At 40.1% G+C, this 24,439-nt stretch overlaps 1 protein-coding gene across 4 annotated transcripts in view; it reads left to right on the forward strand.

Moving 5' to 3' along the window:
- The window catches only part of IQCE (IQ motif containing E), a 42,895-nt gene that overhangs the window by 13,251 nt on the left and 5,205 nt on the right, over positions 1-24,439 (forward strand). For all 4 annotated transcript variants that reach the window (XM_032766147.2, XM_075069183.1, XM_032766144.2 and 1 more), the window contains exons 12-22: positions 2,712-2,875; positions 4,255-4,310; positions 4,701-4,909; positions 6,694-6,798; positions 9,209-9,311; positions 12,986-13,081; positions 14,803-14,826; positions 17,688-17,798; positions 18,856-18,986; positions 22,221-22,342; positions 22,944-23,054. In XM_032766147.2, coding sequence (XP_032622038.1) covers positions 2,712-2,875; positions 4,255-4,310; positions 4,701-4,909; positions 6,694-6,798; positions 9,209-9,311; positions 12,986-13,081; positions 14,803-14,826; positions 17,688-17,798; positions 18,856-18,986; positions 22,221-22,342; positions 22,944-23,054 — 1,232 coding nt within the window. The remainder of the gene's footprint in view (positions 1-2,711; positions 2,876-4,254; positions 4,311-4,700; positions 4,910-6,693; positions 6,799-9,208; positions 9,312-12,985; positions 13,082-14,802; positions 14,827-17,687; positions 17,799-18,855; positions 18,987-22,220; positions 22,343-22,943; positions 23,055-24,439) is intronic.

Genomic DNA, 24,439 nt, shown 5'->3' on the forward strand with positions numbered 1-24,439 from the left:
CAGTGCTTGTCCCTGATGGACCAGGTATCAAGAGGAGATGCATGTTGGGCAAAACATGCTGTAGTGAGTCTAAAAATAAAACACAAAGGCAAAATATAAAATATTAATAACTTTATAGTGTGTCACCTGCCCAACCAAAGGCACACAGGGAGTTGGAGAATGATTTAATAAGAAATATTACAGCATTAAAATTAGTCATTGATCTGAACCAAAGTTCTGGGCCAAGCATTTGGGAAAAATCAGATCCAAATCCCAACTTTGCAGCTCAGGCACATCTCTAATTACAATAAATAAAAGTACCATATGATATACTGTCCCCTAAACTAAGAATCAGCAGAACTGGATTATAATCGTATAATCATCAGGATTATAATAGCAGGGTTATAAAAATAGGATTAGAATGGGGGAGGGAGGGTTGTTGGTCATGCTTGAGGTTAATTGCTAAACGATGTTGAGGAAGCTTGCACAATAACTGCTTCCACTTTATCTAACTATAGATAGTGCTGTTAGTCTCATTATTAAAAATTAAAAGGAAAAAATCAAGACAACAAATTAGCTTGTGAGTGGGGGATGTGAGCACCTAATACCCTTCTGGCCCCTACCCAAAGTGATAGCCACTCCTCCTTGGCTGACAGGAGTGTTGCTCCAACATGGGCATACTGAAGAGGAATATTGGGGGAGGAATGAAGGAGATATTTTGGAGGAATCTGTATTCTTAAAATAGTTTTAAACTCTATATTAAAAATTGTCCAGATGATATCCGGGGAGATTATAGACATGAAGATAAAGATTCTGGAGCATGATGGAAGCTACCATGAAGATGATAGAGAAAGGTCTGTGCAGTAGGATGAAGATAAGAATATAGCAGTGCCAAAGGTTACTTTCAAAGTATCTAGTGTAGTATGCTTTTAATTTAATATGTATCATGAATGTAAGTAACATGGAAGTAAAATTACATTCAGAGAGCAAAGTAAGTGCAGATGTGCGAGGCAGTGTTAATCCAGCCGCCTGAAAGATGAGGGCAGAGTACTGGTTAGACAGGGAGGATGATGATCTGCTGAGCTTGGAAGATAATATCTCAATACTTCAGAGTGTGCTTGTGCTTCCCTGTCTGAAACACAATGGGCCATTTTAATGCCTGGCATAACTGTTAAAATCAATGCAGTTCCACCAGAACTATTGATGGGTAATACTGTGTATTCCCTCTGTTCCCCTGTTCTGTCATTTATGGTGGATTAAAAACTGGAATTTAGTTTGTCACTATTAAAAATATTTCCTTTATTTTGGCTCTGGCATTCGGTGAGTTAAAGAAGTTGCCTTTCAGTGCCGAAGGCTATCAAATGCGATTTACGTTACAGGTGAAAATGAGTCATCAGGTTTCCTTCTAGTCCTCATTTGTGCATAGCTCAAAAAAAAGATGGTCAGGATAGTCCCTGCCAATTGCATGACTGGCAGAAGTCTTTACTCACAAGGTCAAGGACTGGAATAGCAAATGATGCCAAAGGTCAGAACTATGGTGCAAGGTGCCTGCCTTAAGTTATAGTGTGTTTGGTCTCTCCTTTCCTGAATCTTAATACCCTTGCCTTTTAGAACTATGTGTACATTTTGACTCTCTGTTGAGCAGAATGCATAAAAAGGACTACGTAGTTATCTTTCATTTCTCCAAAAATAACTAAATTACTCTGGCATCAGAGGGTGCGATGTCCTTTTGCTGCCAAAATTAAAAAACCTTCAGCTCCTCAGTATGGTCCGTTCCATGCAATCTGCATCTCTGTGATTGTTTATTTTAACTGGACAGCTGCCTGAAATAATGAGCATTGAGTGATGCAGGTACCATTTCTGGCATCTCCTCATTTTTTTCTCTGGGGCAGTCCTATAAAAAACCCTTTGTTGTTCGGTTGTTTATTTTCACTTTGTTTCCCTTCGTAGACCTCTTAAGAGTGAACTGGGCCCAGCTTTTCATACTACGTATGCCATATCCATGACTGTCTTCCCCTTCTCCAGTAGGCTGCCACTGTGACTGTGTTCCAGTGTGCAGAGATGTGTGGCTTCCTCACAAACTGTTTTATGTATTGGCCATTGTGACTGGCATTTGGCCATGGCAGGGCTTGGTCAATTCGTTAAGCCTCTCAGCATGGTTTGCTGGGGGAGGTTGCTCTATAACCTGGGTCTTTCCCATAGCAGTGCAGAGCAGTTGTTCCAGGTCATCAGGAATCCTGTAATAGGAACAAACTTTACAACCACTTCTAATGGAAGTTGAGTTACCCTCAGTGTGTCCAGCAGAATAATTAGAACGCAAAAGTGCAGCAACATCATCTAGTTCTGGAGGTTCTGAACACATTGTAGTCTCTAACTTGTCTGTTTCCTGGTGTTCCCACCACACTCTGTGTTGCCTGCATTCTCCAAGTCTGTTTCTTATCTAGTGTTGATTCCAATGTATCTTTATAAGTGGAGAGATAAGCTTGGTAGGGGACTTGCTTCAAAGGAGAGAGCATCTGATAACTAAATGCTGCACTAACATGTCTGAAAATTTAGCTTAGAAGTTACTTGTAATGCATTGCTCCTTCTTCCCAAATGCACCCTTCCCTCTCCTAACCCCAATCTGCTTGTTTATTGAGTGTCGGGCGTTTTCTCATTTGTTTGTAGTTACTGCCTGTGTGTGCTGTGTTTTGAGTCTAAACCCCTGCTCTTGTCCCCTTTTCCAAGCACAGATCCCTTCCAGAGAGCAGAGAATCCCAGAAACGGCTGAAGGTGCTGAATGCTGCTGTTTTGCGATTATCCAAAAACATCAAAGAGCTGCAGGATGAAAATAAGAGCCTGAAAGCAGATCTAGACCGAGTGCTGAGCAGTTCCCCAGCTTCCAGCAAAACAAAAAGTACGTGTTGAAAAGTCAGGGTAGGGAACTAGGCTTCAAATACACAGAAAGGAAGTGGGAGAGAGGCACAGTTCATAGACTACATGGCAGTACGGATACAGCTCCTAGAGGCGTTGCAAATGTTTTACCTGAAAATGCGCAGCAATCCAGCTGTAACTATTATTCCAGGAGCATCAAACTGGCTCCTTGAGTAGACTGAACTACCTTTTCAGTTAAGGTCTGTGGGCCAGGAGTCACTAGCAAGGGGCACATTTTGCTGTCTCATCTGACTGCAGAATGTGTCTCTGTAGCTGGCAAAGTTACAGATCATAGTGGAAGACAATTGCATTCTGTTTTGAAAAAGTAAATGCCTTTGTGAAACTGTCCTTCTACTGGTCACTAAGGCTTGGTCTACACTACAGGCTTATGTTAGAATAACTACGTTGCTCAGGGGTGTGGAAAATCCACAGCCCTGAGCGACACAGTTATATCAACCTAACCCCGATGTAGACAACGCTATGTTGACACAAGGGCTTCTTCTGTTGACATAGCTACCACCTCTTGGGAGGTGGAGTACCTACACCAATGGGAGAAACTCTTGTTGGCCTAGGTAGCGTATTCAATAAGTGCTACAGCAGTGCAGCTACACTGCTGTATGTGTAGACAAACCCTAATTTACCCCTCTATGCATTCCCACCACAATCCATTCACACGCCTCCCATCCCCATTTGTCAGTTTTCTCTCTTTTGCTTAACCACAATCCAATCCTCCACTGCCTCTAGGGAGTCTTCTTCATTCTCTTTTCCCTCCTGCACCCTTGTGGCATTTCCCCTCTGGGTGCTGTTCTCTGAAGGGGGAGTGAGGAGCACCCCTTCTTTGACATTGTGGGGTATGTGGCAGTAGGAATCAGGGAAGATGGGGCAACACTGCACTCTGGAGTGTGGTAGTGGGGTACCCAATCAGGCATGAGTTCCCTTCTCAATTCCAGTTGCTCCAGCTTCTTCCCAGTCTCTTTGACCTACAGCAGGCACCTGTAGGCCAGCCCCCTTTGTTAAATCAGAGGGAATTACAGACTGGAGGAAAGCATCCTGGGGCCATGTGTTTGACACCCATGCTCGTATTCATTCGGAGTCTGGAGAAACAAGACATTCCCCATAAAGCCCTGTTTTCCATCATCCAAAAATATACTGTACTGCTTTAAATGGTCTAATTTGAAACCTGAAATGGTTTGAGTAGGATGTCAAACATTTCTAGACCATTCCATCTCTCAAGGCATCCTCTCTAAAGCTTTTAAATCTCCTACAATGAGGTGGACCTTCTGAATGGACACAAGCTTCTCTTTTCTAGGGATTTGTCTCACCAATCCAGCTTCTTGTTTAAAACCTTGTTACCTTCTTTAGATTACAATGATTGGAGCAGACAGAGGCTGGTGAGACGGATTTCAGAACTGGAAAAAGTGAGTGACAGAAATAATATAGCCTGTCTTATCAATGATAGAACAGAAAACATAAAGTCACTGATCTGTGTTAATGGTGCCTTATCCTTCCAAGTATCTATCAGCTTGGTGCATTCTCATATACATATGAACAGCTATCTATACTGTTCCTTTTTCTGCTGTGTCATACTCATCTTGTATAGCTGCGGCTTTAAGATTAATCTCCCTTTGATCCTGCTTTCCTTTCCTCTTTCCTAGCCTGGGCCAGATCCTCATCTGGTGTAAATCAGTATGGCTCCACTGAAGTCAGTTTATACCAGATGAGGATCTTCCCTCCCTCTGTCCCACTCTTCCCCATATCTTATAGAAGCAGAAAGAGAAAAATTTTGATTTTCCCCCCTGAACCTCTAGGAAGTGCATGAGATGGAGAACAACAGATTGCAGTCATCAGCTAACGGCACATCACCATTGCTTGCTCTGCCACCTTCAGCTTCTGTACAGCTGGATCAGCCAGACACTCAGGAACCTGATCCCCTTGAAGAATGTGAGCGTCTCCGAGGGCTAGTGAAGAAACTGAAAGGTGATAGGAGTGCACTTCAAAATCAACTGGCCAGCAAATAGTAAGTCCGACTATTGTCTGGGATGTTACAGTCTCTGACCTTGTCTACGCTAAAGGGAAAAGTCGATCTAAGCTACGCAATTTGAGTTACGTGAATAGCGTAACTCAAATCGCCATAGCTTAGATCAGTCTTCCCCAACCTTTTTGTGGCCAGTAGCACAATCATGTTTTCAGAAGAGTGTGGTGGGCGCCAACAATTTCTCAAGGCTTATTTTATATTTGTACATTAAATAATACAAAACCCATGATATTTAATATTACATAATATATGAATCCAGAGAGAAGCCGGAGAGAAACTGCGAGGACAGAGAACACCGGTGCCTGCAGCCCCGGAGTACTCTGTCCCCAGCAGGCACGAGGCCGCAGCTTCTCTCCCCTGCTGGGCACTAGGCGGGTTCCGCGCCTGCCTGGGACCAAGAACACCGGCACCTGCAGCCCCAGAGTTCTCTGTCCCCGCAGGTGCGGGGCCGTGGCTTCTCTCTGGCTTCAGCCGTGGCCCCGTGCCTGCCTGGGACTGAGAATACCAGCGCCCACAGCCTGCAGCCCTGGAGTTCCCTGTCCCCGGAAGGCACAGGGCCGCAGCTTCTCTCCCCTGCTGGGCACTAGGCAGGCCCCGCACCTGCTGGGAACAGAGAACACTGCGCCCACAGCCTGAGTTCTCTGTTCCCAGCAGGCGCAGGGCTGCGGCTTCTCTCCCCTGCTAGGCACTAGGTAGGCGCACATAAATGCCCTGGTGGGCGCCATGGCACCCATGGGCACTGAATTGGGGACCACTGGCTTAGATCTACTTGCCGCGGTGACAACACTATGCGACATCAAAGGAAGACACTCTCCTGTCAACTTATCTTACTCTTCTCAATCCGGTGAAGTAAAGGAGTCGATGGGAGAGCGATCGACAGTCGATTTAGCAGGTTTCACTAGACCCGCTAAAATGACCGCTGATGCATCGATCGCCACAACGTTGATCTTCCGGTAAGTGTAGACAAGACAGTCTTTTTATAGGTGTGAAGTGTTTCACATTGTATCGTGAAAGGAGCTATGTGAAAAGTTTCTCACATTTTAAACAAAACTGAGGTTTTGGGAGGGGTTTGGCTGGATTTGCAAAAAAGGGTTAACAATCCACTCTATCATATCAGCTTTGTAAAAAGTTGCTATTAATGAATGGCAAAATTGACCATCAAAAATGGAAACTTCTGCATGTTTCTGAAGAATTTTAAAGGTTAATGAAATTTTTGGAAAGATTTGAAGAACACTAAAATTTCATAGTTACTTCTTTAAATCCTTTTGAGAACCTTTTTCAGTTTTGCTGTGAGAATTTTGCAACAGAATTTTTGACCTAATCTACCATTTTCTCCTCTGAAACATACCTCTCATTTTCTGCTATACTCTGGCATTCACCCTTCAACTGAGCAGCTGAATTCCTTTGCTATTTCTTACAGTAGTTGTGTTTGTCAGTGCATGGAGAGACAGCTGAACTTTACCAGGTGCTTAGATGTGTGCACGGAGCAGCTGCATGTTAATATGATCCTTCAGTGCAAAGATGCACATGGACAAAGACCTAATATCAATACCATGCAAAAAGTCCTTTTTCATCTAAACCAAGTATACCATAGTGTATGGTGTTATAAGGACAAATATATACTTATTTTAAATATAAAATTCCTGTCAAGTTTAAACAAATGTTATTCAACAGTAGAAGTGTAAGCAACAAATAATTCCTCTAATGCACTGAAATGCAAATTATATAAACATTGCCTTAGAGCTTAATTCCCTATTCTCATATAGTTCAGAGGTGAAGCAGTTACAGCAAGCAAAGACTGAATTGGAGAGGGAACTGCAAAAGCTGCAGGAGATGGAGAAAGAAAAGAGCGAAAAAGAGGAGACTTTGAGGTACCTTGAGAGACATTTTCCAATTTTGAAAGGGACTGACAAATTTGAGTATACATAGTTCTCATACCAAGTGGTTCAAAATCTGCAGAATGTCATATGAAATGTGGGAAACGATGAGTAAATGAGCTATCTTGGCAGAACTGTTTTGGCCAAATGATGATGATTTTGGAATAAGTTTTGGAGGAAGGTGATTTGAAGTATGAATGATGTCTCTGTGTCAAGGGATGGGGGACTGAGGAGTATGGTGGAAGAACTGAAATGTAGGATTAAAGTAGGGCTGTCAAGTGATTAATAAAAACTGCGCGATTAATTGTGCTGTTAAACAATAATAGAATACAATTTAAATATTTTTGGATGTTTTCTATGTTTTCAAATACATTGATTTCATTACAACACGGAATACAAAGTGTACAGTGCTCATTTTATATTTATTTTTTATTAAAAATATTTGCATGTAAAAAAACAAAAGAAATAGGAGCTTTCACTTCACCTCATACAAGTACTGTAGTGCAATCTATTTATCATGGAAGTTGAACTTACAAATATAGAATTATTTACAAACAAATAACTGCATTCAAAAATAAAACAATGTAAAATTTAGAGCCTATAAGTCCACTCAGTCCTAATTCTAGTTCAGCCAATCGCTCAGACAAACAAGTTTGGTTACAATTTGCAGGAGATAATGCTGTCCGCTTCTTGTTTACGTCACCTGAGAGTGAGAACAGGCGTTTGCATAGCACTGTTGTAGCCGTCATCACAAGATACGTGCCAGATGTGCTAAAGAGTCGTATGTCCCTTCATGCTTCAACCGCCATTCCAGAGGACATGTATCCATGCTGATGACAGGTTCTGCTCGATACTGATCCAAAGCAGTGCAGACTGACGCATGTTCATTTTCATCATCTGAGTCAGATGCCACCAGCAGAAGATAGATTTTCTTTTTTGGTGATTTAGGTTCTGTAGTTTCCACATCAGAGTGTTGCTCTTTTAAGACTTCAGAAAGCATGCTCCACACCTCGTCCTTCTTAGATTTTGGATGACACTTTAGATTCTTAAACCTTGGGTCGAGTGCTGTAGCTATTTTTAAAAATCTCATATTGGTACCTTCTTTGTATTTTGTCAAAACTGCTGTTAAAGTGTGCTTAAAACAAACATCTGCTGGGTCAGCATCTGAGACTGCTATAACGTGAAATATATGGCAAAATGCAGAAAAAACAGAACAGGAGACATACAATTCTCCTCTAAGGAGTTCAGTCATAAATTAATTAATGCATTATTTTTTTAATGAGCATCATCAGCATGGAAGCATGTCCTCTAGAATGGTGGTCAAAACATGAAGAGGCATGCAAATGTTTAGTATGTCTGGCATGTAAATGCCTTCCAATACCGACTACAGAAGTGCTATGTGAACTCCTGTTCTCACTTTCAGGTGACACTGTAATTTAGAAACAGGCAGCAGTATCTCCGGTAAATATAAAAAACTTGTTTGTCTTAATGATTGGCTGAACAGGAAGTAGGACTGGGTGGACTTGTAGGCTCTAAAGTTTTGCATCGTTTTGTTTTTGAGTGCAGTTAAGTAGCAAAAAAAAAATTACTTTTGTAAGTTATGTTTTCATGACAAAAAGATTGCACTACAGTACTTGTATGAGGTGAATTGAAAAATACTACTTTTGTTTATTATTTTTATAGTGCAAATATTTGTAATAAAAATAATAATATAAAGTGAGCACTGTGCACTGTGTATTCTGTGCTGTAATAGAAATCAATATATTTGAAAATGGAGACAAACATCCAAAATATATAATAAATTTCAATTGGTATTCTATTGTTTAACAGTGCAATTGATCATGATTAATTTTGTTAATCTCGATTAATTTTTTTGAATTAATCGCATGAGTAAACTGCGATTGACAGCCCTAGATTAAAGTAAACCTTGAAAAGCTTGTGTGTTAGTCTGGATGACCTTTTCTTGTCCTTCTTTTTGCTTATGAGGAGAGAGCTGTAGAATCTCTACTTTACCCTTCCATTCTGACTCCTAACAGTGTGGTTTCCCATCCACTAGAGGAGTTACAGTATTTAGAACTGAGCAGCAATCGTTAGAGGGACAATCATGGCAAAAAATGTGTTCCTGTTACATCAATCAGAAACTAACATCAAGCCAAAGTAAAACACACAATTTTGCCACATCTTGTATCTGCCAGTCATTGAATTATTGGGTCAGGTGCAGAGGCATAAAAAATAGCATCAAAAGTATCACTGTGCCCTTGGTCACTGTTAATTTTAATTTAGTACTGTGACATCTCTCTTTGTGAGTTCATTTTCCATATCTGTCACTATGGAGACATGCATTGTGTGCTCCTGTACAGCAGAAAAGTTCTGGCTATAAATAACTCTGCACTCCTAACGGTAGGGAGGAAATCCAGAGCCTTACACACACAGTGAGAGAACTGGAAGCGGAACTACATGAAGATAAGAGACAAACTGCAGATGATACCATGGAAATGCCAAACAAGGTATAACCTCATTCTTTCTTGCATCCCATTTGTACCCTTACAAATTGGGCAGTTGAAGTCTTTCTGGTTGATAGATATTTAGGACCATAATGCAAATGTGATTTCCTCAGATCCCTTCAAACACTAACTTAAACTGTAACCAAGGAAGGTTGTTGCTTGCTTAAACCAATATCATTTGTAAATTACAATTTCCCTGGATGTGCCTTTCATTTGCATTTGTGTCCTCAAGGGAAGAATGTCAGCAGGCAGTCCCTTTTGTCACTAATCCTTTTAGAAACAATTGTACTTTATGGGCCAAATCCTGCAGTCTTCACTGAGGACCAGATTGACAAAAGTATTTAAACACCTAAAGATGTGGATAGGCACCTTGTGGGATTTACAAAAGCACCTGAGTTAGGCACCTAATTCTCATTGACTTTCAATGGGAGTTAGGCACCTCACTAACTTAGTGGATAAATAAAAGTGCTTAAGGTGCCTATCTGCATTTTTAGGTGCTTAAATACCATTGTCAGTCTGGTCCCAGCTTCTTATACAAGCAAAATTCCCATTGAATTCATTATGAGTTTTGCTGGAGTAAGGATTGCAGGCTTTAGCCCTTTGGGTGTGCAATGAGTGGGCTTAATTTAATAGATTGGTAGATTTTAACTCTTGCATAACATAGGCTGTAGAATTTCACCCATAGTTTCTGCATCAAATCTATAATTTCTGGGCATATCTTTCAGAAAGATGTCAAATCTTGATTTAAAGATGGATAATGCACTACACTGGTAAATTGTTCCAGTGGTTAATTACCCAAAAATTTGTCCATAGGCTTCATGGTGGTTGTCTACCCTTAATGTAAAGCTGGTTCTTGCTTGCTCAGTGCAGTATTACAAGAGCTCACACATAGAAAAGATTATTTTTTAAACAGAAAAGAGAATTGTGGGGCTAAAAACACTTCAAGCAGATACTTTTAGGTTAAAAATATAGAGTAGTACATTTAGTTTACATTGGACATTGTTTCACACCGCCAAAGAGAAATACATTGCAGAGCCTTATGATTCTCTTCCACGCATCTGCATTTTTACTAATACCCAACAAATTTAAAAATAAAATCCTTGGGAGCATGAACAGAAATAACCAAGATACCAGAACTGATATTAGTATCTGTTAGAAGGTTTGTGCTTTGACAGTTTTTGTTTCTGTATTATCACTAAATTTTATCATCATGCAGTTTGCACAGTTGTGCAAAGATTTCCTAAATAAAGCTAGTGTATTATATTGATGCTTTTTCTTTGTTTGATATTGCACGTATTTTCCTGGAGATCCAAGGGCTATGACTTTTTATTAATTTGTATATATTGCATGAATTCATCTCATTCAATAACTGGCCAGTTAGCCCCTTGAACCACATATCTCTTTTTAATATTCTGTTTTCTATATTGCCAAAAGTGTGTGGCTTTTCCTGTTAGGATTAGCTTCTTTTAGTCTATAATCCAAAAATGTTTTTTTTTGGTGCTAATTCCTACTTCTGTGATGCTGTCATGAATTATGCAGTATTTGTCTTCAGCAAAAGACTGCGGTGATATGGAGTTTTAAGTAAGTAATATTGCTGGTGTTTTTGATCACTGTATAAAGAAAAATAGACTCCAGAACATGGATAACAACGTAATATGAATGAGTCCCCGCTTGCATAGGAGGATGTCGTTTTTGACATAAGATGCCATTCTGGCAGGGTCAGTTTTTCGTTCTGTGTTGTGGACTGATGAATATTAGATAGGGTCATAAATTCCAAGTAACTTCTAAAAAAAATCCGAAACCTACAGATTTTTTGACCAATATCAGTGCTTTGATTGAAAATACAGGTCTTGTGCCCATTGTTTTTAATCATTCTTGTCTTCCTATTTATGTTTAATTTTAATAATACACTGTAGCTTTGAATATAAGATGATCCATTTAATAAACTTAGGTCCATAATTCAATTTTTTTAAAGTCTAAGTAAATAAGTCCTTTCAACAGAATACAAAGCCCTTTTCAGTTCTCATGTAAAATAAACTTTCTATGTTATTGTAAAATGTTTGGTAGGAGAATGAATTAAATCAATCTTCAAATTCTGCTTATAACTTTTTGTTGATTGATTAGTAAAATATCACTGACATTTTCATTACCATCCTCCTAGTAAGGTGGAAAAATTGGTTTTATGCTTGGGCTGGTGGATTTTCTCTATCATTTTTGCTGTATTAAATATTGACAAAAAGGCTGTCTTAAATATTTCAAAAGTGCAGAGAGTGGATCTTCCTGGTATAAAACCTGGTTGGTCTTCATGGATTATAATAGTGGCTGTTCTCTTGTATAATTGGATTGCTAGCAATTTGGCAAGGGTTTTGTGTCTTTATACAGCAATGTGGTAGGTTTGTGTGAACTACAGCAGTGGGGTCTTTTTAGAGTTGACAAATGGAGCTAGCATGGCCAAGTTAAGAGAGCCTGCTAATAAGTTAATTAGGTGGGCATAGTCAACACATCTAGTAACGGTTGACTAATCTCTTTTGGGTAGCTTCTGTTAAAGTGTACAAGCAGACTGTCTGGTCCAGGCATTTTGCCTAGTTGTAGCTTTTTAGTAGCTGCTTGGGTTGCTCCCCTTGTGAGGCCTTCCCCCCAACATTTTGTGCCTCACACAAGTATAGTGTTTTAAGATTTACAGTGTGTGAGAATTCCTTCAATATTTTCCTGGTGGGTAATTGTATGAGATTGAGATTGACATGTTGTGGATCAGTCATGTGATTTGCCTGAGACAGAGTACAAAACCATACCCTTTTAACCTGAAGTAGGAAGATCTTTGTTTTTATCCTTACTTTTCACTTGCTTTCCAAGATTCTGATTTGTTAACAGTATAATTAGGAACAGGATTGTGTTAATTTACATTAGGCTCCCCTTGTTGGTCTTTCAGGATGGCCATCCCATCAGTAAGTTGAAACAAATGAGTATGGGACCAGTCATGCGGTCCTTACACTTGCAAAACTCCAGTGGAAATTAGTGCAAGTTTTGCCTGTGAAAGGACTGCAAAATCAGGTCCTTTGGCATATGTTCTCAAGTTGTCTGCATTACAAGTTATATTATTTTTCAACAAGATAGTAACTGCCACTACAGGAATGGGTACCTAAAAAATACATACAATAATACATCTTTAGATATTTAAATAAAAAACTCTAATTTCACATCCAGTTCACAGTTAAGACAAGTGAGGAGTGTATTTCGCTGTAAGAATTTTCCAAATGATGAGTATCAGAGGGGTAGCCATGTTAGTCTGGATCTGTAAAAGCAGCAAAGAATCCTGTGGCACCTTATAGACTAACAGACGTTTTGGAGCATGAGCTTTCGTGGGTGAATACCCACTTCGTCGTTGCGTCCGACGAAGTGGGTGTTCACCCACGAAAGCTCATGCTCCAAAACGTCTGTTAGTCTATAAGGTGCTGCAGGATTCTTTCCAAATGATAATCTGAATGTAACAAATGCAGATATCTTTTAAAATAAGATTTTCTGCTCCAACTTCCCTACATCATGTGAGGAAATGATTTCTTCTCCTGTTGATCTCCCTCTTTCTTTCCAATCCTTGCTGTCTTACACCTCCAGAAAGAATCACATGCCAGCAATCCCATTTAGTATGTACACTACATTCAAGTATTTTGCCTTCACAGCCTTCGTTTGCCTGCTTTCATCAGGGCAGAGAAGACAACAGGAAGGAACAAGCAGCCAAACTCATCCAGAGCCAGTGGAAGGCATACAGAAACAAGGTGAAATTCTTATAAATGGACAGAGAGGTTGTTTTTTTTAATATCCTGCTACTTCACCTTCATTTCAGGGTATTGAGTAGCCTGCTGATGACCATCAGGAATCAAGCACTGATGGAAGCATAACTAAATGTCTGACTTTCCTTCTTCCCCTGGATATTTCTCATTTCTTCAGGGCCACTGATTAAGGATAGTTCTTTTCATTTTTGTCATCCTGTATGCTGGAAACTCTGCTGGCATTCTAACAGTGAATGTGAATTTTGCTAGGAGCAGGCATGACTTGACTGAATTAATAGGAAAGGTGTTTGTAGTAGCCAGGACTAGGATAAAGGAGTACAGAGTACTAGAATTGGTCAGAAAATTTCCATTGAAACTGTACTTTAATGGAAAATTTGGTTTTTTATTAAAATGACTTTTTTCATAATTGTCTGCTTTCTGTGGAAAATTTTGATATTTTTGTCAAAAAACCCAAAAACAAACCCAGAAACTGAGTATTTTAAAATTTTTGGCTAAAAACTAAACTATTTTGATTCTAAAATGCGGCTGCACTGTTCCTTGGGAATTGTAGTTAAACTGCCTCATCTTCCCATCCTCCTCTGGGCTGGGCTCTCCAGCTTGACTTCTCTCATGACTCATCACAGCCATGTGATTCCCCTAGTATATGGCCTCCCTCACCAAGGGATTTCCCATGGGAGATGTAGTCTTACCAGGGATCCCAGCGTATAGAGGAGAAAGGGACCATGACGAATCCAAACTACAACTCCCATCAGGCAGTTGGTGACATGTCAGAATTTAAACATGTTAGATTTTGATTTTTCACTGAAAATTTGAAATTTTCAATTGATAACTTGGATTTTTTTTTCATTTTAATCAAAATTTTTCTCAGAAAGAAAACCTATTTTCCAGCCAGCTCTGAGTACCGTAAGTGAGATAAACCAGAAATGCAAGACATTACAAATTTTTGGAACTTGTATTTAAGTGGCAGAGTTGGAAACCAGTGCTCAGATGTTGAGGACAGAGAAAGAAGTGGAATTAAGATATTCTTTCCATAACACAACTAGTCAGGGCCCAAATGTGAGAACCTGATTTTTAGAATATGTGCGACAGAAACAAAATAAATGATGCAATGAAAATAATAAAGTAAGGTGCATGAAATAAAGGGGTTTAAAATTATTTTGGAAGGCATTATAAAAAGTTTTGGGGAAATCTGTTCCATGGCTTAGCATTTCTGAGATCAGTAATTTGCAGAAGTTTCACATAGGATAATACTGTCGGTATATATGGAGCTAAAATGAGTGGTGGCCTTTGTAACTCAGTATGGTTCAGAGGGATGATTCTGCGCCACTTAAACCATCACTGCAAACCTGGAAATTCCTTAGCCTGAGTTTCATCCAGCTAGGATAAGGTGACAAATTAAAAGAATAACTTATATTAAATTTTGTTATATGAACAAACAAAGTAAATTATGCATCTCTATATCCATGATTTCAGGGGTTAGAAATAGTGGATTTTTTTATGTTCCCCTATCAAGCTAAAGAATAAACAATCCCCCCAAAAATCCAATTCCAGAAAGCTTCCCCAGAGAAGAAAAACTGGGCTTTTCAGTTGTTTTGGGATGTCTTTGTAGTAGCTGTAAGAAAATATGAGACCTTTTGGAGTAATCTTTTATTAAATAAAAGCCATAAATCCTTGTGATGTTAATTTAGAAGTTTTCTCCATTTCAGAAAGAAGAAATTGCTCTGGATCAGGTGAGTGTGTATCGCACCAATAAAATGACAATTCAGGTTCACTTTGTAATAAAAAAGTATAAACAAGTAGTTTATGTAATCTTTAAAGTGATTTTATTATGAGCAGGAGCAGTAGTGATTGCTATACTAATAGTTCAGGTTGTGTGACAGTTTAGCTTCTGACATCCTCTTTTTCAGTTGTTCATGATTTACTTAAACTTTCTCCTTTTGAGTGCAGATTTTCTATATGTGGTCTCTGCCAAAAGATGCATTCTTTTGGAAAATGGAAGCAAAAATGGTTCTGGCACTTTTAAGTATAAGGAACTGTTGGTGAGATGGAGAAGAGTTTTCCCATTACAATAAAATAATTCTTGCAGCCTTTCTATCTTCAAAAAGGCTGAATGTAGACATTTGCCATGGAAACAGCCCTCATTAAGAAGTGCCTGTCGCAAGGCAAGCATGCCCCGTCTCCTCTTGGGAAATTCACCATAATCAAGCAATATTTTCATTAACTACAAATGGTGAATTTTAAGTAAATATAAGAGATAACAGACAGAACAAAGCAGATTACTGAGCAAATGAAACAAAGTACACAAGCTAAGCTCAATATAGTTAAGAAACAAGTTACAAAATGTAATTTCTTACCCTAAATGTTATTTTAGGCAGGTTGCAAAGTTTCTGAGGTTCAGAGTTCCAGTTATATTTCTTCTCAGACTGGAGCCCGTTTCAGTCTGGAGTCCCCCCGCCTTCCCTTCAGGTGTCTTTAGCAGTCTTTCTTCTTGGGCAGATAGGCCATGGAGAGGAAGAGCCACGTTTGCCTTCCTCCCCACCCTTAAATAGGATTTACATAAGGCGGGAATCCTTTGTTTCCCAAACTTAACACCCCCCAGTGGAAAGTTACAAGAAGTCCCCGGTAATGTTTAGTATCAGGTGACAAGACCACCTGACTTTGTAGTATCACAGCGAGTATCGCATGAGTCAGTGGCAGTATGGAGTGGCTGCAGGAAGGCCAACCCTTTTCACAGTCCATTGTCCTTGCTGATGGGCCATCCACCCTGTCTGGTTTTTCCATTGTTGTATCTGAAGTGTTGGCAGTGGACGTCACCCAAAGTAGCATAGTTGAAAAACAGATACATAGTCAATATTCCTAACTCTAGATACAGAAATGATATAGGCATACGAATTGGATAATCACATTCAGTAAATTATAACCTTTCCAATGATATCTTACAAGACCCATCTTGCATAAAGTACATCTCAGTTATGTCATATTCATATCATAAGCATATTTTCATAAAGAATATGGAGTGAAACATCCGTGTGGCCTTGCAGTAAAAATCATTATGGCTGCTCTCTCTCTCTCAAGGTTGCGTGGCCCGATGGCCAGAGTCAGGGTGACAACCCCTTCCCACAGAGCTATGGGACCTAATGGCCTGCGTCAATATGGCTCTCTGGTTTGGCCAGGGTACATCACCTAATAATCAGAATCACTGTGGCTGCCCGGCTCAGCAAGGCGGTATGGCCTACTGGCAAGAGTCAGTAAAGTCACCCTCTCTCAGGGCCGCGTGGCCTAGTGGCCTGAGTCAGCATAACTGCCTCTTATGTGGGGCTGCATGGCTTAGTGGCCTGTCAGGGGAGTGGACCATCACCCCAGAGTGGGTGGTGGTTGGGTAGGTGGACCTACTCCACTGGATCCCAGCTCAGGGACCTGTGAGTGGCAAATATGCCCGTCAGTGGGGAATCCGCTCCAACACACCCCATTTGATACCACCACTAGTCTCCCTGAGCTACTTCCTACCCAGTTCCTGATGCCTGGATGATGCACCATAGTCACCCCTCATGGTGAGGGAAGGCCATTGTATCACTCGAGTCCCTGGGTAGGGTGCATCATGGGAGATGTAGTTCAGTTGGGTAGCCCAGCTCATAAACACGGGGTGTTGGAGGAGACTGAAATAAAGCTCCCATGAGGCAACATAGCTGAATAGCTGAATTGAAGTAGTTTGTTTAACAAGTGCTTAGATTTTTGACAAAACAATCAAAAATTTTCCACAGAAAGCAGACATTTCTCACACAAAAAAAAAATTGTTGAAAACTCAACTGTTTTAACAGGGTTGATAGAAAATTTATCACCAGCCCTCATAGGTAATAGAGTTCTTAATGGCATTATTGTATACTATTTCTCAGCTAGCACAACATAATATCATATGCATTTTCTTCTTTAGCCTTTGAAAATCTGCTTTGAGTAGGTTAGAAAAGAGAAGGATGAGAAGTGCCAAAGCTCTTTCCACGCTTTTCCAGTGTGAAACTGTATATAACATCTATTAGAATGGTGATTTTAAAATGTCACTTTATACCCTTGACATCTTCTGGTATTTGGGGACCTAGTTGAGAATTAAAATACCTTAGCAGAGAGGAAGAACGTTTGTTTAACATAATCACCAGAATGTTTGCCAGACTCTACTTGGTTTCTGATGATGTTTTCAAGCAGCAACGCCTGCTGGATAGCTGGGATCTAAGATGAGAATATGACTACATTGTTGTATCTGTGAAATATGGGCTAATGTTGGTACCTTGAATTTGATTCCATTTGACAGGCTCCATAATGTGCAGATTCTCAGTTTAAATTTACTGTGGAGTTGTATGTCTGTGCAGTTCTTTTATAATTTATAGGTCAGAACCCGTTTGGATTCCAGACCAGCACATGTGAAGTGGTTAAGGGTGCCTCTTGATTAGAGAGGCAATGCCTGTACATTAAACAGTTGTTATTCCACAGGGAAAATAGTTCTCTCTCCTGTAATGCCTTTTTCCCTCTGGATACTACTTTAATTTGTAGCTACTGTCTTTCAAGGGAGTTAACATCCATTTATCTCTCTCCCTGCTAGGCGGCTGTTGTGATTCAGGCAGCTTTCAGGGGACATTTAGCTCGGCAGAAATTGTTATTGAATAACACACTCAGTCGAAAATCTCCTGCCATGCATGGCCTTGGAAATAAGGTAACTGTTGGGGCAAGTGGGGACATAGACACAATATGCTTCTTCATTTTCCCATTATTTACAGTCAGTTTACAATGCAAAGTACTAGGCTTCCAAGCCTTCCAGGTTTGGTTCTGTAACTCATCCAGTGGGCTTTTTTAATACTTTGCCACGTGGTGTCATTTAAATTCCAAAATGTGTTAAGCCCATTTGTTGGCTTTCCTTTTTACCATCTACTTCATAGTCCTCCTGAGAAATAAAGCCATAGTATCTCCATGCAGTAGGCTGCAACCTGTATCCAAGCTGCTGGCTTTCTTTGTCTGGTTCTGTCATCAAGTAAGAGTAAAGGGTTATATTGTTAGGGTGCAGCCTTTTCAAAAGCTGCACTGCACCCAGGCACTCATGGAGTCCTAGCACTAGGCAAACATTACTCATTGTGCTTGAGAAACACTAAGTTGAAAATGATGATTGGTTTGGAGTCTGGTATCCAGCATGCTCTGCTGAAGATTTGCAGCGTATCTCTTAAATCATGTCACACTTGGCCCTGAGTGCCAAGCTCTGAATATACTGATTACACATTTTAGATGCTGTAAATGTACTGGTTTCCTAAGTAGCCATTTAGATCTAGGGAGTCTAAAATGAATGAAGAATTCTCTAGCCAGGCCTTCCATCTCACCACACATTATAATACTTAAGCTCAGCTTCAGCTCAGTTTGGCGGCACTGACAAATTTCTGCTTTATACAGAGGTCAGACTCATCTTAGAGATTGCCTTAACTCTCTTAGCTTGAGGATGAGTCCTGCCCACAGTACCACTGAAATCATTTAACATTCATTTCAGCTGCCTACCCTTTATCTGTTGTGTAGTTGTTTAACAACTGTATGATGACGGATTATCACTGAATCAATAGAAGTCTAGTAAAACCCCACTGGGCTGCAACCCAAAAGAAATTAAATGCTTGCTCACTGCCCAGTGACACGACATTCACAATCAAGAATAAAAATGAGAAAGGTGCAGTTATGTTGGCAAGGAATTTGTTAAAAGGCTAATTTTTTCCTTTGGTCTCTTTACACTGCAGGACCTCAACATGTCTCACGGGTCTAGCTCTTTAAGCTTGTCTTCTGACTTCAAGGAGGATGAGGAGGTTGTGACATTCATCCAATCAGTTTTCAGGGCTCACTTAGCACGTAAAGGAGAGCATGAGGAAAGGTAAGTCAGGAGTAGGTGTCTCCACCAGGACACAGTATTGTTACTTATTTGCATGGCTATATCGATGTAAAATTGTAGTAGAGGCTCCAAGGCAGCAAAAGAGAGAGCCCCTTGGAGCAATAGGTATGTTCAGTATGAACAGTTCACAAGTAAAATGCGTAGGAAGGGCATGCAACAAAAATTCCCCGTCCTTCTATTTCTGCAAGGGTTCTTGTTGCAACTGTAATCTCCTCAGCTATTCTCATTGTTTTTGTCCTTTAGAGGTGGGAAAAATAAATGTAGAAAATGATTGTTACATATGTGACAGTTATATTAATCAGTGCTCAGGGCTACTGCACTTGGCTTGCATAGGGAAATCTACAGTCTAGGGGAAAAGACTAGAATGGAATCTCATGTGCAGTCCAGTGGCTTTCCTCAGCAGGAACACACAGATTTGTTAATTTTTTAGATGTACAATGACTATATCGAAAATCATTTCCTCTTTTTCCATGGTTTACTGTCCTCAAAGCTTTAGATACTGTCATGGTTACAGGACAAGCCACACTACTGTCAGAGCTCACCCCTCAGGTGACAAGCCCAAGCTTTTTCCTCTCTCAGGATGGAATCATATGATTCTCCCACACTAATATCCCTGTGTACTAACCCTGAATTCCTCAGCAGGGTTATTTGTCACAGGCAGCCCCCAGCCACTATACCTCTGCACTCTGGGGGCTGCCTGTGACAAATGGTCTATGTTGAGTGACCAGAAAGCATTTTCTAAACTCTGTATGGTGTATTTTTAATAGTGGGAACACTGCATAGAGCAAGAGAACAAGGATTTTAAAACAATAAACAGTTTACATGCATTGTGTCAAACCAACCTAATGCCTTTTTTTGACATGATAACAAGCCTTGTGGATAGTGGGGAAGTGGTAGATGTGGTACATCTTGACTTTAGTAAGGCTTTTGATACTGTCTCTCATGACCTTCTCATAAACAAACTAGGGAAATACAACCTAGATGAAGCTACTATAAGGTGGGTACATAACTGTTCCCAGAAGGTGGTTCACAGTCAAGCTGGAAGACATATTAAGTGGGGTCCCACAGGCATAGGTGCCAACTCCATGGTTGTTCTGGGGTTGAAACACCCACAGAAAAAAAATAGTGGATGCTCAGCACCCACCGTCAGCCCTGCGGATTGGCTTTTCCCTCTCACCCTCAGCGTCCCCCACCTGCCGGTAATCAGCTGTTCAGCAGTGTACAGAAGGCACTGGGGGAGAGGGACAGGAGCGGGGTCAAGAAGAGGTGAGGGGAGGGAGCAGAACGGGACAGGCAGAGGTGGGGCGGAAAGGGGTGGAGATGGGACAGGAAGAGGCAAGGCAGAGGTAGGGGCTTGGGAGAAGGGGTGGAGTGGGAGCGGGGCCTGTGGAGAAGCACGGGTTTAGCACCCCCAGGGAAATCACAAAATTGGTGCCTCCACCCACATGGATTGGTCCTGAGTCCAGTACTGTTCAATATCTTCATCAGTCATTTTTAGATAATGGCAGAGAGAGTACACTTTTATAAAGTTTGCAGATGATATCAAGCTGGAAGGGCTTACAAGTGTTTTGGAGCATCGCGCTCTAATTCAAAACAATCAAAACAATCTTATAGTCTTGGCCTTCACAACATCCTCTAGCAAAGAGGTCCACATGTTGACTGTGCATTGTGTGAAGAAATACTTCCTTTTGTTTGTTTTTAACCAGCTGCCTATTAATTTCATTTGGTGACCCCTAGTTCTTGTATAATGAGAAGGAGTAAATAACACTTCCTTATTTACTTTCTCTACACCAGTCATGATTTTATAAATCTCTATCGTATCTCCCCTTAGTCGTCTCTCTTCCAAGCTGAAAAGTCCCAATCTTATTAATTGCTTCTCAGACAAAAGCTGTTCCATACCTTTAATCATTTTTGTTGCCCTTTTCTAAACCTCTTCCAAATCTAATGTATCTTTTTTGAGCTGGGGTGACCACATCTATTTGCTGTATTCAGGATGTAGGTGTACCATGGATTTATATAGAAGCAATATGATATTTTCTGTCTTATCTATCCCAGTCTTAATGATTCCCAAAATTCTGTTCACTTTTTTGACTGCTGCTGCACATTCAGTGGATATTTTCAGAGAACTATTTACAATGACTCGAAGATCTCTTTCTTGAGTTTTAACAGCTAATTTAGATCTCATCATTTTATATATGTAGTTGGGATTATGCTTTCCAATGTGCATTACTTTGCATTTATCAACATCGAATTTCATCTGCCATGTTGTTGCCCAATCACCCAATTTTGTGAGATCCCTTTGTAGCTTTTCGCAGTCTGCTTTGGACTTAACTATCTTGAGTAGTTTTGTATCATCTGCAAATTTTGTCACCTCACTGTTTACCCCTTTTTCTAGATCATTTATGAATATGTTGACCAGTACTGGTCCCAGTAGAGACCCCAGTAGAGACACCACTGTTTACCTCTCTCCATTCTGAAAATTGGCCATTTATTCCTACCATTTGTTTCCTATCTTTTAACCAGTTATGAATCCATGAGAGGACCTTCTCTCTTATCTCATGACAGCTTAATTTGCTTAATAGTCTTTGCTGAGGGATCTTGTCAAAGGATTTCTGAAAATCTAAGTACAGTATATCCACTGGCTCTCCCTTGTCCACATGCTTGTTGACCCCCTCAGATAATTGTAGTAGATTGGTGAGGCATGATTTCCATTTACAAAAAGCCTGTTGACTCTTCCCCAACAAATTATGTTCATCTATGTGTCTGACAGTTCTGTTCTTTGCTATACTTTCAACCAGTTTGCCCAGTACTGAAGTCAGGCTGACTGGCCTGTAATTGCCAGAATCACTTTTGTTTTCTGCTTGTTTTTCCTAAAAGCCCCTTTTGACTTAGCATCATATAGACAGGACGCATCCTTACAGCAATCAGACAGTCATAGAGCATATAAAGCAATTGGACAACCATAGATCAATAAAGTAGTACAGAGCAGGTTCACGTCATCCACGCTGCCCAACATTGTTCTTTGGGAGATGAAACGAGGTAGTTATAACATAAAGTCCGCCTGTGCAATCTCTTCTGGTTTACATGTTGTCATCTCTGTGAGTTGTTATAGTTTCTGTCTGTCTTTCAACTGTATCTGTCTCATGTTTCCTGCCTGCAGCTCTGCAGATGGATTAGTGATTCCTGCTTCATGGTAATGCAGTGCATCTTTTTCAGGTCCTCTGTCTCCAGAGCTTCAAGTGAAAGAACATTCCCTTCTGTTTCCAATAGGAAGAAGAAACAAATCTCATCAGCACTCAGGAAACCTTTATCTTCAGCCTTCATATCAGCCTCTCCTGGTAATCTCATTTCCCTCTATGTTCAGAAGTATGTGGGCTATGAATGGGCACTCTCACAATTTTTAAAGAGAGCTTTAGGTCTAGTGAAAGATTAGTAGTCTTGAAGGTTGAAATCTTGTAGCCACAAAATAGATACCCGGACAGTGTGAATGCAAGTTCCCCACATACTGCCCTGCCTGTTTGTCACAACCTTGAGTTGGAGTGACCACCTGTAGGGGTAAAAGGGTAGTATCCAAGAGGATATGGTGTTCCTCTGTGCAGCCTATCTGCTTCCAGCTCAGCCCCAGCATGTAGATGTATCTTGGGGGTTTCCATGACATTTCAGGCTTCAACCATGGAGAAGTTGGGACTTGGGAGGATTTCACATTTCTTGCTTAAAGGAAATAGATTTATCTGATAATAAAGAAGCATCCCCAGTCAGCCAGATAGATATGGTAATGTCTTTTCAGCTTTCTACAAGTACAAGGGAGACCAGGTAAATAAAAATAACTTTAGCTCTAGAAAATCTGGATGACTAGTGCTGCTATAATACAAATAATTAATAATAATAGAGCACCATCACTGTGCAGTCATGAGGTTTCTGATTGCTGAATTATTCCAGATGATGAAGACAGTGAAGTGACCAGTGAAGAAGTTGTGGAGGAACTTACTGCTGAAGGGAGAGAAAGGAGATCAAAGGATCACAAACTTTCCTCTTTGCAGCCCTCTTCTAGTGAGTATTGGAAGAAGGAGGCAGAAGGCAAAGGGGTGTTTGTTCGTTGCCTCTAAGAAAGTGGCGGATTTTTCAAAACACTCATGGAGGTTAGAAAATATTTAGCTTGCCACTGAAGAGAGAGCAAGCATACACGTGAATATAAATCTAACAGATGTTGTTTTCGGGCTCAATATTACATGTCTCTTTGGACTCCTTGCCTTTAGACATGATCATTTATAAATAACATAACCAAATCCTCCCAAAAGCCAAATACAACTAACTACCGAACGAAGGAGAATGCTCTGTCATAAATACCCTCTTGATGAGTGACTCTGACTATTCTGCAGTTGGTTATAATTTGTTAACCATTTGAATCCATTCACTAAAAGTCCAACTTCCCTAACTCTTAGCTGATGCCTGATCTAATCATCTGCTAGTGAAATAGGCCCCCAGTGCAATAATGCTCTTCCCTGATCATCTCTTACCTATGAAAGGACTTGATAGCTTTAAATTATTCAGCTGCTGAATGAGCTCTTCACCTCATACCTTCCAACCTCAAACTTGCATTTGATGAACTCTAGATTTTTGATCCACTCTAAATGTTCTGTGGAAATACATTTTGCAAGAAGTCGGTTAGTTACCCTGTCCTTTGGCATTCTTTTCAGATGACTCGTAAATGTTGAAGTGTTAAAGAGGACTTGTAAGTAGGCTAGAATCAGTATTATTCAGGTTTAGTGGCATCTTGCCTTTCATTGTATTGTCTCTACTTGATTCAAAAGGAACCACTGTGGTCATTTTGTCTGACCATCTTATAGCATAAGCCACACGACTTTCCCTGAATTAATTTGTGTTTAAACTAGAGGATATCTTTTAGAAAAAATCCAGTCTTGATTTAAAGATTGGTGGAGAATTTGTCAGAACCCTTGGTAAATTGTTACAATGGCTAATTTCCCTCAGTTAATAATGTGTGCCTTATTTCTAGTCTGAAATTGTTCAGCTTTAACTTCCAACCATTGGATCCTGTTATACTTTTGTCTGCTAGGCTAAAGAGCCCATTATCAAATTTTTGTTCCCCATATAGGTATTTAGTTTATAAACTTGAATGAAGTCACCTCTTAACCTTCTCTTTGAAAAACTAGATTGAGCTATAAATAGAGAGGTAAAATTTTACTGTGTGGAAAATGCTAAAATAAGTGATATTTTATTCAAGGCCTTCACTTCATGTGACTTCTGTAACTATTTCAAGTCCAGAACTTTCTGAAGATAAGCAAACAGTCTTTAGAGATGGATTTTTAGATGTATTCAATAAGATCCTACTTGTTCAGTCACATTTGTTCTTTCCCATAAAGTTGTATAGATAGGGGTGACAACCACAATATGTGAAACTCATTGGTTTATAACTT

The sequence above is a fragment of the Chelonoidis abingdonii genome, chromosome 9 (genome assembly GCF_003597395.2).
Source record: "Chelonoidis abingdonii isolate Lonesome George chromosome 9, CheloAbing_2.0, whole genome shotgun sequence".
In the NCBI taxonomy this organism is placed as follows: Eukaryota; Metazoa; Chordata; order Testudines; family Testudinidae; genus Chelonoidis; species Chelonoidis abingdonii.